The sequence below is a fragment of the Pagrus major genome, chromosome 8, assembly GCF_040436345.1.
Source record: "Pagrus major chromosome 8, Pma_NU_1.0".
Classification (NCBI taxonomy): domain Eukaryota; kingdom Metazoa; phylum Chordata; class Actinopteri; order Spariformes; family Sparidae; genus Pagrus; species Pagrus major.
In genome coordinates, this window is record NC_133222.1 from 26,952,261 (window position 1) to 26,966,669 (window position 14,409).

A 14,409-nucleotide genomic window follows, 5' to 3' on the forward strand; every position below is an offset into this window, starting at 1 on the left:
GGCAGGTTCAACTGTTAGAGATTTGGATGGAGGCTCGAATAAGTGACATGTTAACTTTTTTGATAAATATGAAATGTTTCATGCAGTTATTTGACAATACTGCCATAGCACAGTATCACAGTCACAGAACACTTTGAACAAGTGAACACAGTGAAATGTTTAGGGCATTCTTTATCTTGAAGTGGACATTTTAATGCTGGCTTGAACACAGGACCATTTTTTGGGTTAACCAAAGAAAGCTTAATATGCCCCGTACAGTCATCAATTACATCCTCAGGAGCACATTGATTGTCCAGTCACATGCTAGGTTTCAACCTAGTTTTGTTAACTGATGTACAGAAGAGGAATGCAGACAGCTCTCTAACTGTAACTTTCATTTTTTTTAAAAAGCTGACTGGAGGTAAGCGTGCTTTGACTGATCAGCTACCAATTGTTATCGGCTGATATTTGCTCTAAATAGTTAGATCAGTGGTCTCTATAAAGGCTGAACAGAAGAGCCAATCAAATGAACACATAAGACAGGTTCTATACACACTGCTTAAATGCCGTACTGCAGTGCAGGATAGGGCATTAAACAGTGAACTGCAGTTTAATGTGACAACACAAAAAGTTTACAATAAATGTACTTAAGTACTTCAGCTAGAGTACAGTTTGGAGGTACAACTTAGACAACTTAGACTGAGACACAGAATTTTTCCCAAATGTTATGTTATTATGCCACTAATAACTACACATACTAAAGGTGTAATAGATTAAATAATCATATAGTTAGATCATTTATCATAAAGCACAGTACATATGTTTGTCATCGGTCATGTACAGTATATCATCATTTATTTCTTACTTTGTGACCCAGCTTCCTCCAAAAGTGCATGTGATATGAAGCTGATAATCCGGAGGTATTCACAGTAAGCTTCCTGCAGAAAGACCACAAGCATGTAGTATATTCTTATCATTATACTATACAGTAAACATAATAATAATAACAGGAAGAATAACAGGAAGAAGAACTACTGCAAATGAGACATGGCAATAGTAACAAGTAAGAATTAAAAATAGCGTTAGCCATTGTTGCTAAATTTGCCTAGTTTTCTAGATGTTTTCCAAACAACACCAAAAACATTCTTTTTTAATACAGTAATACAGTACACAGTACCAACAGAAATTTAGCTTGAAAAAAATGGTTTGTCAAAAAACTTTAGTACAATAGTCTCTCTTTAATTTGGTTCACACACCAGAGTAGGATAACATGTTAATGTTTCAGTTTCACTGGATGTATTTCACAGGTTATTCACATTATTCTTGCACGTTGTGATGCAATTCTAAAAGTATCCATTTAGTGCTGTTATGTGTTGCTTGTTAATCGTCTCGATGCCAAATTTTCTAAATACACTCTGGTGATTGGCCATTGGCCATTTCAACATTTATTTTCTACAGTTTACAAATTTAGAGGTCAATTCAACACCAGGCCTAATTTCGTCCCTCGTCACTATTCTCTCAGGTACCATCTATGACTTGACTTGACTTTTATTTCCAGTTCTTCCAGTTGTTTATTTTCTTTTTCTGCATTTTCAAGTCACTACTGACTGAGTGCTGACATGTATTTTAAACTAAGCTTGTGGTAGAGGTCAGTGGGGTCAGTGGTAGACTGCTGTACACTGCTTCTTGCCTGACCATAGGTGGAAATCACGGGGGGGACAGGGGGGTTTGGACCCCCTCTTTCTAGGATAAAGGGAGATTTGTCCCACTCAATAACCTTTATCAGTGGAAACATAGAATTTTGAACTATATCATAATATGCAATTAAAACACTTGCTAATTAAAGATGTGGAACAATGTGTTTTTTGGGTTCCTAAAGATTGGTTCCCCCCCTCCATTTGCCTCACAGTGGTTTGGTCCACTGCCAATCAACCTGCCTCTCACACACCTGTCTCTGTGGAGCTTCTCTCAGTGTGGTGCTGGTAGAATAAAGAAGAAGAATAAAGCTTGGGACCATAGTAAGTATCTATTTTGCAAAATTTAACTTTAAAGAAAGGCTCTGTTTTTCTCTTGTCACAAAGTTTGAGGTTTAAGCACTAAAAAACTCCTGGTTTGGGTTAGGAAAACAGTGTTTTGCTTAAAATAGCTGGCTCTTTCGGCCGCCACAGACACTGCTGTATTTGTCCTGAAGTGTCATTACACCTGTTTTGTCACAACAAACACGGCTAGAAATTTCCCGGGTTGTCCTTTAAAATATTCAGGGGTGTCACGTTTAAAAATGTTGTGTACCCTATGACGTCCAGAAAATATAACTGCTAAAATGTAATCGTGGCAACTGGACTGAAAGATGTGTCTGACATTATATATTACCATAATAACTAAACCCCATGTGCAGTTATGACTGCATTTTGTTCTGCCTGTTACCTCACAGGTGAATCCAAGTCAAAATATTGGTACTTTTAACATGCTGGTACAACCCTGAAGTTACTTATCTTTTGTTATACAGTATATTTTAATTGTAAGCTAGGTAATCAGTTTTTCCTATGCATACATTTTGGCGGCACCTTTGGTGTCCTTGTCAGGAATTTCTCCTGAGTGTTTTCTGTTTATTGTCCCCCCAACAGTGAAGTGGAATGTCCGCTCTTGGCTCCAGCCCCCCATAACTTGAACAGGATAAGTGGATATGATGCATGGAGAGTCGTTGTACTGCTTCTTTTTCTGTTTCATTGGTAATTGCCATGTAGTAATTAAAAATGGTGACAGTAACAAGTCAGAATCAAAAATAAAATTAGCTATTTTTGCTAGTTTTGAGTGGACATGCTAAAAATGCTACGTTACAAAAGTTGTCAGTGCATATGTATCGTAGGATACAGCACTTAGAATAACAAAAGTGATTCATAATATATTCATATATATAATATAATTGTCTTGAATAAAAGAAAACTCCTTACTATTGAGGGACTTTGGAATAACAAGCTAACTACGTCTTAGTCTAAAACAAAAGTGATATTAAGTGAAAGAATAGTGGGTTATTAAATGTTAAGTTAGTAGTGCACACATTTAATGGCGATTTACAGAATACACACTGAAAGGGTTAAAAAGGCTTTCAACCCTGAATCCAGGCAGGTGTGTTTACATGAAAACAACATGCTGAAGTGACAGCTTAGCTAGCTAACCCACTAACAGCTCCCGCCCCCCTCCGTTTGTTTACTTCACTACAGATCGTTTCCTGTGGGGCTAAAAAACCTTCCTGTTATCGTTGCATTCAAGCTGTATAGCTTACTACCTTATGTTTGTTTCCTCCGTCCAGCTGTATCGCTACTTTGGCCATTTTCATGGCATTTTGAAGGGGCTTCGTCCCACTGTCAGCTGCAGCCATGGTTAGTTAGTCCAGCCGGATCCTCTTCCTCTTTCCCAGTTCGCCAGTTCGCCTGCCTTCCTTCTTCTTTGTGTTCAATCATGGCAGGGTGTAAACAAATGTCAAAGATGTATACTGCCCCCTACTGTACAGGAGTGGTAAAGGCAAAGGACTCGGTAGTTATTTAATAATCCTGTCCCTCAAAACGTTGTTGAAAATGCTAATTTCTTTTTTTTTTTCTTCTTTGTTTTATAACTGGTTCTGTCCCTTCCATAAGGGATAACACTGAGGGAAGGCTTTGTACCAACTCAGACAATTGGGTTTGTGTGTTTGAATGGATAGGGTTGTAATTTGGAACACTGTGGGTGGACCGAGGACGTTACATTAAAACCTGTATATATAAATCTTCAAATATTTTTGAGAATCATACTGTCTGTTTATTAAAGAACTAAATGTGAACTCCCAGGAAATACTCCGGAAAGACTAGTCAGTAACTACTCAGTATAATGTATCATTTTATATGAAGGTACAGAAAAAGAGTAATGATTACTTTAAATAGTAACTAAACTAATTGTATTGGGTAACTATTCAGTATGATGTTTCACTTTACTTAAAGGTGCACAAAAATAGAAACTACTGTAATGACATTTACATTTAGGAGGGAGGGAGTCATGCTATGCGGGGTTGAGGTAAAGTCTGAACAAGTGAGTCTTGAGTCTTTTGTGGAAGATGGCGAGTGACTCTGCTGTCCTGACATTGGTCGGAAGTTTGTTCCATCACTGTGGTGCCAGAACAGAGAAGAGTCGCGACTTCGCGGCCTTTGTTTGCTCTCAGCGATGGCGGTATCAGCCGGCCAGTGGATGTAGTAGAGCAAAGTGCTCGCACTGGGGCGTGTGGTCTGACCAGTGTTTGGAGGTAAATGGGTGCAGTTCCATTGACGGTCTTGAAGGCCAGTACCATGGTCTTGAATCGGATGCTGGCCGCAACAGGAAGCCAGTGGAGGTCACAGAGGAGAGGGGTCATATGGGAGTAGTTCAGTTCATGATTCAGTAATCAGGAATGAATTAGTCCTCACTAGTTCCTGCCACTAAGCGGCTGATTGATAGTTAATCAAAAACAGTTAATGAAGAAAGTGGTCAGTATGTTGATTCTTATATATCGATATTTATGAACCAATCATTATGTAATGATTCATTAATGTATAATCTCACAGTCTGTTATCCAGTAACTTATTATTATCTGCTATTTAGTCCTTGCATCACAGTTATTCAGGAATTACTTGTTACTTACTTGTAAGTTGTTTCTTATTCATTCGATCCTCAGTAACTGCTCACATTTTTGTGTACCTTATTATAAAGTGTTACCATAATATTAGCCTATTAGCCATTTGGGGTAAAAATTAAGCGTTTAACGTCCTCTCTGAAGTGTGTTCTTTCATTTCCTGGAGGCATTTCTTCATCAGAAGTCATACGATGTGGATATGTTGGATCTTAGTGTGTTTCTCCATGCATCCCCATTCACATCAAAACTGAATTGAATTCTGAATTCTAAAGCACATATGTGTCTGTTTATAGCCTCACTTTGGCATTTTACTTCTAGCAAATTAATTTACATTTTAAAAAACCACAAAAGTGATGTTCATCTGTGAAAATTATCTCGCTGAACAAAATGTGTAAGTTTCATAAACTGGTGTTTGCTACAGAGCTTGTCTTTGGCAGAAATCCAAAATCCAATTCAAAAATCCCATAGACTTTATGATGAGGGAACCAGGACAATGCTAACTTCCGGGTTAGCCTACAAAAATACTTCATCACTACAGAACTATATCAAGTTAATTGACATCCTCCAGCCAATCAGAATCGAGTATTAACCCAGACCATGGTATAATGTATTGTTGCATAATGTTAAAATAAGAAGAAGGTTTAGTTTTGAGAGCAATGTATGTGAAGAAAGAAGGTCGCCAGAAAGGGTACATAATCATTAGTTAGTGCGTGCCACATATTACAGTGAATATTGTATGTTGGCAGTTTAGGAGGTGTGTCAATTGATATGTAGCCTAAGTAATATTTCTGATATTTTGTGCCTTTTAGCGTTTTTAATGAGTAGTTGTGTCATGTGTAGGGATGAATATTACAAAGCTAAGTCATGCTTGCAAACGTGTAGCTATAGCCATCATGTTATTATTACTAACAATTACACAATGTATTCAACAGGTATGGCAGTATTAGACAGACCAGATCTCAAAGGAAGAGACACCCAACTGTTGGAAAATGATTAAACATTTCAGGCTTTAACAGCAATAGGTTTGACGTACTGACAGACTGGACTTTGGAATCCAAGGAAGATTGACTTCCTGTTGTTACTTTTGTAATTATACTATGCAGTTATCCACTCACTAGGCTCTAACTGACTAAGGCTCTGTGTGTTTTGCTATCTCTTCTAAATAATGACACTTCTGACATGAACTTTTAGATATGAAAAAGATAAGAGACAATTAAAAAAAAACCTTAAATGTCACAAATCTGTGGCTGTTCTCAGATAGATTAAGTTAGATGCAACACTTTGTCCTATGTGTTTAAACATTTTTATTTTTCATTTTAATTGCATGAATGCGAGAATTGAGAAATGAAGAATAAAGCTTAAAGGGAGGTTAGGGGTCTCTGCATAAAAGTAAACAATGCAAACCTGCTTTCATTATCATAAAAAGATGCTACCAACTATAAATTGATCTGACAGAGGGTTGTCATGGCTGGAGGTGCAGCAGCTGGAGATGTTTGATGATTCATACAGAGGACTATCAATCATCCTTGTTGAACTTGCTGTTGCTCAAAAGCTTTCTGTGCCCAGTCCAGGTTCTGGCTCACACAGATTTCGTTCCCTCTGGCAGTGCTGACCCTACACACACACATACACACACACAAAATCATAACAGAATGAGAAATGGAAAATATAATTTGGTGTCAAAGTCACAGATTGAACATTCTCTCTGTCATGTTTCTTTGAAATGTTGTATTGTATTATTGTTCCCAGACAAAAACTGGCTGAAGATGTTGTCATTGCTCTAGTGCGGATCATTCTACAGACAAAGTGTCAGAGTAAAGCAGAGACGTACACAAATCCCTTCTCATGACATTTGTTGTGAGTCTTGATGATGGAGACAATTTGTGGCTGTGGTATCTTTCCAGTAAAGAACTGAAAGCAGCACGTCGCAGGTGCTATTTCGTTCACTCCATGAGCTGAAAAATGACAAAAAAACAAAAACAAGGATCATTTAGCACCACAGTCATTCAGTGACCTCAATGCACAACAAGTTAGCATGTGAGTTGCTGCTTGCTGGTAATGTGTTCACTAATACAGAAGGCATACACTGAATCCTCAAAGTGGACTGAGTCATTCATGACTGAATCAGAATCACGGAAGCAGCAGGACAACAAAGTCACAGAAACCAGGCAGCTACCATTGAGGACCCCGAGGTCACGTCCTTGGTATTTGTTCTTGGTCTTTGATATTTTAATCTTAATATCTGTCATGTCATTAAAATAAACAATTATAATAAAAGAATGGCAAATTTATAGTTAAGTAAACTTTACTTAATAGTTATTTCATTGTTAACAAGCAATGAAATGCTTTATACACTATTTAATAGCAAGTGTTTTTTGGAAAGTTGCAATTGATGGTCATAATACTTTGTAAATGGTTAATAAATACTGTCTAGTTCATTTATAAACATTATTTGGAGGGCTGTCAGAGAGTAGCAACTGTTGTTTTTAACCTTCACAACTGCTTAATAAATGTTTTATGAACCATGTCATTGTTTCTACAGTTTCTACTGTGAAATTACTCAACTAAATCTAATAAACTATATGAAAAAATAACAATAATTTTAATTTTATTTTTTTCTTTACTGTGTTTAAATCTAGGCTGCTGCCATGTGTTTTATTTATTATCAAATGAGGCTACTTTTTATTTTGTACACTCTCACAAATGCAGGGAGGACTTAGGTAGGTCTGCATATATAGTTCTGTATTGCTCCTCTATTTCTATTTATTGTAGGCTAGTTCTTTTGTTTCATAAATGCACCAAAACATGGCATCTTTGAAATCGAAATGCAATGTTCAAGTACCTTATACTGTACTACTACTACTTATACAGTACTATTTTAATTATAATAGTATTATTATTACTATTAATAATCTTGAAAGGCTAAGTTAGACTTTTTAGGCTGTGTTACCTTTAATTATCAGACACAAATATGTTTTGCGGCTCCAGACAGATTTTTTGACGAGGGATGGGGCAAAAAGGGCTCTTTTGATAGTATAAATTGCTGACCCCTGGCCTAGTCCTGCTTTTGTACTGAAATGAGCAAACAGTAAGTTACAGACAATTCAACAGGCAGTTCAGGCTAAGAATGATGGCAGGCATGATGGCAGCTGATTTGGTCACTTAATCAAGCATTATAACAGTAAAACTATGGCTCATTAGTCATTGTCACTTACCTATAGTGTGTGACAGTATTGATTTCCATTGTCACATTGTATAGACTTTTAGTGATGAATATTGGCACTGTAGAAATTCTGTTAAAAAATATTTACTATTACTAATTACTATTGGAATAAACTAAATATAACTCAAAGTATCCTTTACTCTTTGTCAGTTCAGGGCTATTAACTATGTTACTAAGCTCCACTGTTTTACCCACTAGGTCAATATTAATGCTACTTTTTTAATTAACTGCAAGCTTTTTTTTTATCAGATGAACTAATTGAGTTCAAGATCTCTTTTGCAAGAGAAGAAAATGAATGTAAACTTAAATGCATGTGAATCATATTGGTTCTCTTGGTTGAGTTATTCAAAAACATCCTTTAGTGTGATGTGGACTAGTAATGGAGAATGCTAGTTCACATCCTGGGCATTGCCGAGGTGCCCTTGAGCAAAGCACCGGCCCCTAACACTGCTCGTTGGGCGCCGTGCATTTGGCAGCCCCTTCACTCATCTCCTCTATACACTGTGTGTGTGTGTCTGCATGTGTGTGTAATGTGAGTGATAAAGAGAATTTCCCCATTGTGGGACTAGAAGGGATCTTAAATTAAAAAAAATAAAATTAAAATTATTCTATTTGCATCACATTTAAGCCTTTTGTCATATTGTGTATAGGGCTGTAATAATGTACCACTGAGGACACAAATAAAAATGTTCATAGGCTGATTTTTCCAGTAAATTTGACTCGTAGCCATATAAGTGTGTGTTTATATAGATAATTCAGTATGTCTGAATATTAATTGTAAATTCTATTAATGTAATTGAATAGTTAGCTGCATATAGAAAATTTGAAAAATCCCAAAAGTTTTTTTTTTAAAAAGTGTGGATTGGTTTTGCACTGAGAAAACTGGCTATGGCCCTCATTAGATATCTAGGCTTTGCAGAAATAACTTTCAGTAAAGTTAGCAGTTCAAACAGAACATTACAGAAATGCTTAATTCTCAGAATCAAAGGTCCCGATAGTTTATTAATCAGACAAACCAAAGCAGGGGTGCCTTAGAGGGCCAAAACTGAAGCTATATGGTCGACCATGGCCAAACGTCTTTTTGTATTATATTATATTGTTAAGATGACAAGTACCAAGATATCTGTTTCTTACAATCAGATATCTTTTGAGGCGTACCATTCTCCCATGATCCATTGAAACCTTCGCATGAAGCATGCATGAGCTTGTGGTATAATTAAATTACTAAATTAAATAATAATTATAAAAAAACACTTGAAGTCTAAACAAGATAACAGACCCCCAAATGGCAATTATCTCCAAACTCCAGAAACTAGACTTACGCATGGCAGTGCAGTAAACAGTGAGCAGCAGCAGGATCCCCAGTGTAAAGCGCTTCATGCTGTCTTCACTGCAGACTTAATGATGTCCTCCCGTCTTTGCTTTCTGAAGTTATCTGATGCGATCACTGTGTGTCTTGGTTACATATTCTCATGTTCGTATAGATCATTTTGGGAGACAGGAAGTTTGAGGGTCACCTCAGCATTAGATGTTAAATCATGCACCAACCAGCATTTCAGAAGCTGCTCTGTGCTGTAACTTTTTTTATCTGTTACAACAGAACCAGATATCAACAGGGATATCCATTTACTTGATAGAACTAACTTTAACTTAGGAGTTACTTATGAGTTACTTCTGACTAAAATCTATTTAAAAAGACAATTCTAAAGGTATGACTGTGCCTAAAACAAAGTGCAACAAAGTCAAACAGTGTCCCCACGCACCTTTTTAATGTAAGGAGGGCCCTGGTTGGACATTTAGTTGTGATGGTTAAATTAGGCTTAGGGAATGCAATTGAGATCTCTACAAGTATAGAATGACAGACGTGTGTGTGTCAATAAACTGCTAAATGTTGCTTACTAGGTAAAATGTTTTACCTTATTCTGTGATCATGGTCTAAATTAATGTAATATAATCATGAAATCTGATTGAAATTGTCAAATTTAACGACAAATTTACATAAAATTTAACTGTGAAGATATTCACAGGTTCTGGCAGGTGTTGTTGCTGCCTATACGCCGCTACTGACACATGAAAATAAAGTTGCACAATGCACCACAGGCCAGCAGTGTCTATTGATGCTATCATACAGTGGTGTAGTTGTTGTAGACCTGTAAGTGTGGTCACACAGAGGCAGATGGAATAGATTATTCGAGATCAACAGTATTTCACAGATGAACTGTTCTATAATAAGTTTGCAAGTCACATTGAATCTTACTGATGTTATCACAACAAGAAAACAGCTTATGGTGAAATTTTGTGCAGGGCAGCGCTGATAGAATGGCAAAGTTCATTCTATTGTTTTTTTAAAAGAAGTATTTATTACAGTACATGTACAGTACAATAATGGGAATTGTGCATATTATGCATTCGAACATTTCCGTTGAAAATGTAAAAAAAAAGACATATATAGTGGTGCTTGAAAGTTTGTGAACCCTTTAGAATTTTCTGTATTTCTGCATAAATATGACCTAAAACATCATCGGATTTTCACACAAGTCTAAAAGTAGAAAAAGAGAACCCAATTAAACAAATGAGACAAAAATATTATACTTGGCCATTTATGTATTGAGGAAAATGATCCAATATTACATATTTGTGAGTGGCAAAAGTATGTGAACCTCTAGGATTGGCAGTTAATTTGAAGGTGAAATTAGAGTAAGGTGTTTTCAATCAACGGGATGACAATCAGACAATCAGTGGGTGCCCTGTTCTATTTAAAGAACAGGGATCTATCAAAGTTTGATCTTCACAACACAAGTGTATCATGGCACGAACAAAGGAGATTTCTGAGGACCTCAGAAAAAGAGTTGTTGATGCTCATCAGGCCGGAAAAGGTTACAAAACCATCTCTAAAGAGTTTGGACTCCACCAATCCAGTCAGACAGATTGTGTACAAATGGAGGAAATTCAAGACCATTTTTACCCTCCCCAGGAGTGATCGACCAACAAAATTACTCCAAGAGCAAGACGTTTAATCGTCTGCGAGGTCACAAAGGAACCCAGGGTAACTTCTAAGCAACTAAAGGTCTCTCTCACTTTGGCTAATATTAATGTTGGTGGTAGTATCATGGTTTGGGCCTGTTTTGCTGCATCTGGGCCAGGACGGCTTGCCACTATTGATGGAACAATGAATTCTGAATTATACCCGCAAATTCTAAAGGAAAATGTCAGGACATTTGTCCGTGCACTGAATCTCAAGAGAATGTGGGTCATGTGTGGCCGGGCCCAGCCTCCAAGTCCAGGGCCTGTTTCAAATCAGTGAGATTATCTAAATTAAAAGCCGACAACGCCACCTAGGATTAATACGGAGCCTAGGACTCCTAAAAACACACAGGTTCTTTTAAATCGGGGGGAGCAGAGTTAAAAGACCATCAGGAGAATAAAATTCATTTAAAAGGATTTATTACAATAAAAGATGGTGCCACCTAAAGCAGTACTAAAAAATAGAAAGAAACACCACTGTTGCGGTGATGCCTAAATGGTCCGTAATTGTCCATAAAGTACTGCGTCCCTCCTGCACAGTCCACAGTCGCCCAGCAACTTTTGGTCTCCTCCCTCCGCAACCAGCGTCTAGGCCCTCCACCGTCGCTGTAAGAGACAGAAAAGCAGGGCGAGTAGTGTGTCCCAATAAACAAATGCCAACCCAGCTCTCCCCCACCCGACTCTTTCTATCTGCCACTTAAATGTATTTTTTTACTCACGGTCTTCCCGGGCAGCAGACGTCCGTCTGCGGACCCAGGCCAGAGTAAAACGGCGTTGGCGGATGGCGGATAGCGGCTGCTCCAATGCTCGTCGTCCGGGGGCTGCTCTGCAGTTTGGCCGCTGCTGTCACCGGAGGTATCGGACCGTTCTCTTCCTCTCCACATGCTCTTTCTCCGTCTTCTTTTATGCCTTCTATTACCAATCCCTTTGTGCACCGCTCCTGCACACCTGCTGCTCATCTTGTACTTAGACTACGCTGTATTCGGGCGTGACTTCCCAGGTCACAGTTCAAAGTTCAAAATACTCCGTAATCAAACAAATACAACTCATGCTAAACATAATAAAAAGAAAAGAACGTATAAAAGCATGCACATTAAACACAACACTAAAATCATCATGCATAAAAACAGTATCTCATAAATAATCCAATAAAAGCATTCAATGAACATGCACCGGAGTATTTCTGACCCTGTCACATCCCCCCACGGCTAAAGGTTAGCAATCCCTGCCACAATTCACAGTCCATAGTGAGCCGGTGGTCTACCTTTGTTTGACCTAGATGAACGCCTTGGTTGTGTCTCACTTCCTGAGTCTACTGGTGTCGGATGCATGTCGAGGAATGTAATAAAAACAGGCATTTGAGTCTCCTCTTCTCTTGGTTTTACCACTGTGATCTGAAACTGTGGGGCCGTGCAAAGTTTAAGGGCATTCCTATGTAGAACTTTCTCTTTGCCTCCCCTCTCTGGCCTAATCTTATAGAGTAGACCTGTTTCTCCCACTGTCTCAAGTATCATTTGTGGCTCTGGGTTCCAGCCACCATGCAGTTTCCCTTGGCCTTGTCTGTTCCTATCACGTGTCCAGACCCTCTCTCCTATGAGCAACGGTGTTGCATGTGCCTTGCTGTCATAGCACTGCTTTGTCTGCTCAGTTACCCTCCTCATTTTCTTACGTGCTAGCTCATATACATAGGAAAGTTTTTGATGGTGGTCGTGAACCCAGCCACCAAGGTCGCTTGTTGGCCTGACATCCACTACCCCCCAACCCGACATCTACAGGAAGTCTCAAGTGGCGTCCAAACATGAGGTAAGATGGAGCGAATCCTGTAGCACTATGAACTGTGTTGTTGTATGCTTGTAACAACTCTGGTAAGTGTTCAGGCCACCTACATTGATTAATTCTCTCTACTCTGCCATTTCCTGCTGGGTGGTATGGGGTAGTGCGGCTTTTTGAGACGCCATACAAGTCACAAAACTGTTTTATCAAATCGGATTCAAAGTTTGGACCTTGGTCTGAATGGAAACGTGTCGGGCAACCAAAGGTTTCAATGATGTGAGACCAGATTGTACGTACAGTAGTCTTTGCTGTTTGATCACGTGTTGCTGCCGCCCAGGCATAGTGGGTGAACATATCTGTCATTACCAAAATGTTCTGATAGTTATCGTTTGGTCTACCGAGGGAAAGGAAGTCTAGCGCTACTACCTCTAAAGGATATGTAACTTCAATGGGGTTTAAAGGGGCTCGGGGCTCAGCTCGATCTTTCTGCAGGCTACAGGTGACACACCCAGACTGAAACCCCCCTACCTCCTTATCCATGTCAATCCAGAAGAAATGTTGTCTCAGGCTGGTCAGTGTCCTCTCTGCTCCTGCATGTGCAGCGGCCTCATGATGTCGTCTCCACACCTCAGAACGCCTGGAGGCTGGGCACACAATCTGAAATCGTTGCTCATGTGTGTTAGGATCGATTACTTTACGACACAGGGCTCGTCCTTGAATACACAATCTCTTATATTGTCGCACCAGTCCTAGAGTTTAGATTCTCTGCCCAAGCCCGAGCCCGAGCCCGGACTTGACATTTCCCGCCACTATCCTCGGGCCGGGCTGGGCCGGGCCGGGACTTTGATCAAGCATTTATGGGTTTTTTTGTTTTTTTAATCATTACTTTATTCATTTGCGATCCATTCCATTCTGAATAAACAAACAACGCAGTTTACATGCTTCGTCCTTGTTGTATTATTCATTAAGATAACTCTAAACAGATTTCCGTAGTTCAAACAACTCGGAATTGTAGTTGAGAACGCCAGTTATAACAGCCCACTGTAACGTGGGCTGGTGAAGGGGAAGGTGATGGTCCACTTTAGTGCGGGTAGCTCCGGTTACTCAAGAGACGGCAGGCAACATGTGGGGGTTTCCACACGGCACTTTTATTCATAATACTGACCATACCATGCCAGGTCTCTACGGCTCTAGATGTTAAAGGCATACACGCAAACGAACACAGGCCGAGGTTCTTGCACCAACACTTTACAAAATAAAGACAAAATAAAATGTATTTGCTCTGTCGGCAGTATCCTTTCTCACGGGGAGCGGAAGTACACCTGCTCTTTTTCATCGTACAGTTTACATTACCCACTAAACAAAAGGAGGTGCCACCTAGTGGCGCAACATTGAATAACTCTGACTGTTACACCACGTATTAAAAAATTGTCGGGTTTAAATTGGGCTCGGGCTCATAATTACAGTTAATGTGTCGGGCCGGGCCGGGCTCGAACACAACGTGCACAGGCTCGGGTAGGGTCGGGCTTGATTTTTTGGGCCTGATCTAAGCTCTAACCAGTCCAGCTGCACCAATAGAAAGTGTTCTCCTTTCAGGCTCGCTTGGCATTCTGCCCTGCTCCACATACCTCTGTATAACCTGAATGTCCGGGTCTGTCATCTGTGCGGTTTCCCACTCACACAGATCCTCAGGTGTATCATCTGGTCCGGCTGCTGTCACAGCCACAGCCGAGATGCTAGTCCTCCCCGAGGGTTCTGCACTTACAGGGAA

The 14,409-nt window shown here is 39.3% G+C and overlaps 2 protein-coding genes across 2 annotated transcripts in view; both read right to left on the minus strand.

The window, feature by feature from the left end:
• vps9d1 (VPS9 domain containing 1) overlaps positions 1 to 3,381 on the minus strand; it is a 40,394-nt gene extending 37,013 nt beyond the window's left edge. The window contains exons 1-2 of the mRNA XM_073472189.1: positions 3,266 to 3,381; positions 845 to 917 (exon numbers count right to left, since the gene is read on the minus strand). Coding sequence (XP_073328290.1) covers positions 845 to 917; positions 3,266 to 3,358 — 166 coding nt within the window. The 5' untranslated portion in view covers positions 3,359 to 3,381. The remainder of the gene's footprint in view (positions 1 to 844; positions 918 to 3,265) is intronic.
• A 2,579-nt stretch (positions 3,382 to 5,960) lies between these two features.
• LOC141001738 (monocyte chemotactic protein 1B-like) lies at positions 5,961 to 9,226 on the minus strand. The gene is made up of 3 exons (XM_073472899.1): positions 9,164 to 9,226; positions 6,450 to 6,573; positions 5,961 to 6,232 (listed from the first exon to the last, which is right to left on the minus strand). The coding sequence occupies exons 1-3, from the start codon at positions 9,219 to 9,221 to the stop codon at positions 6,139 to 6,141; spliced, it is 276 nt and encodes a 91-aa protein (XP_073329000.1). The 5' UTR covers positions 9,222 to 9,226; the 3' UTR covers positions 5,961 to 6,138.
• Positions 9,227 to 14,409: the final 5,183 nt, after the last annotated feature.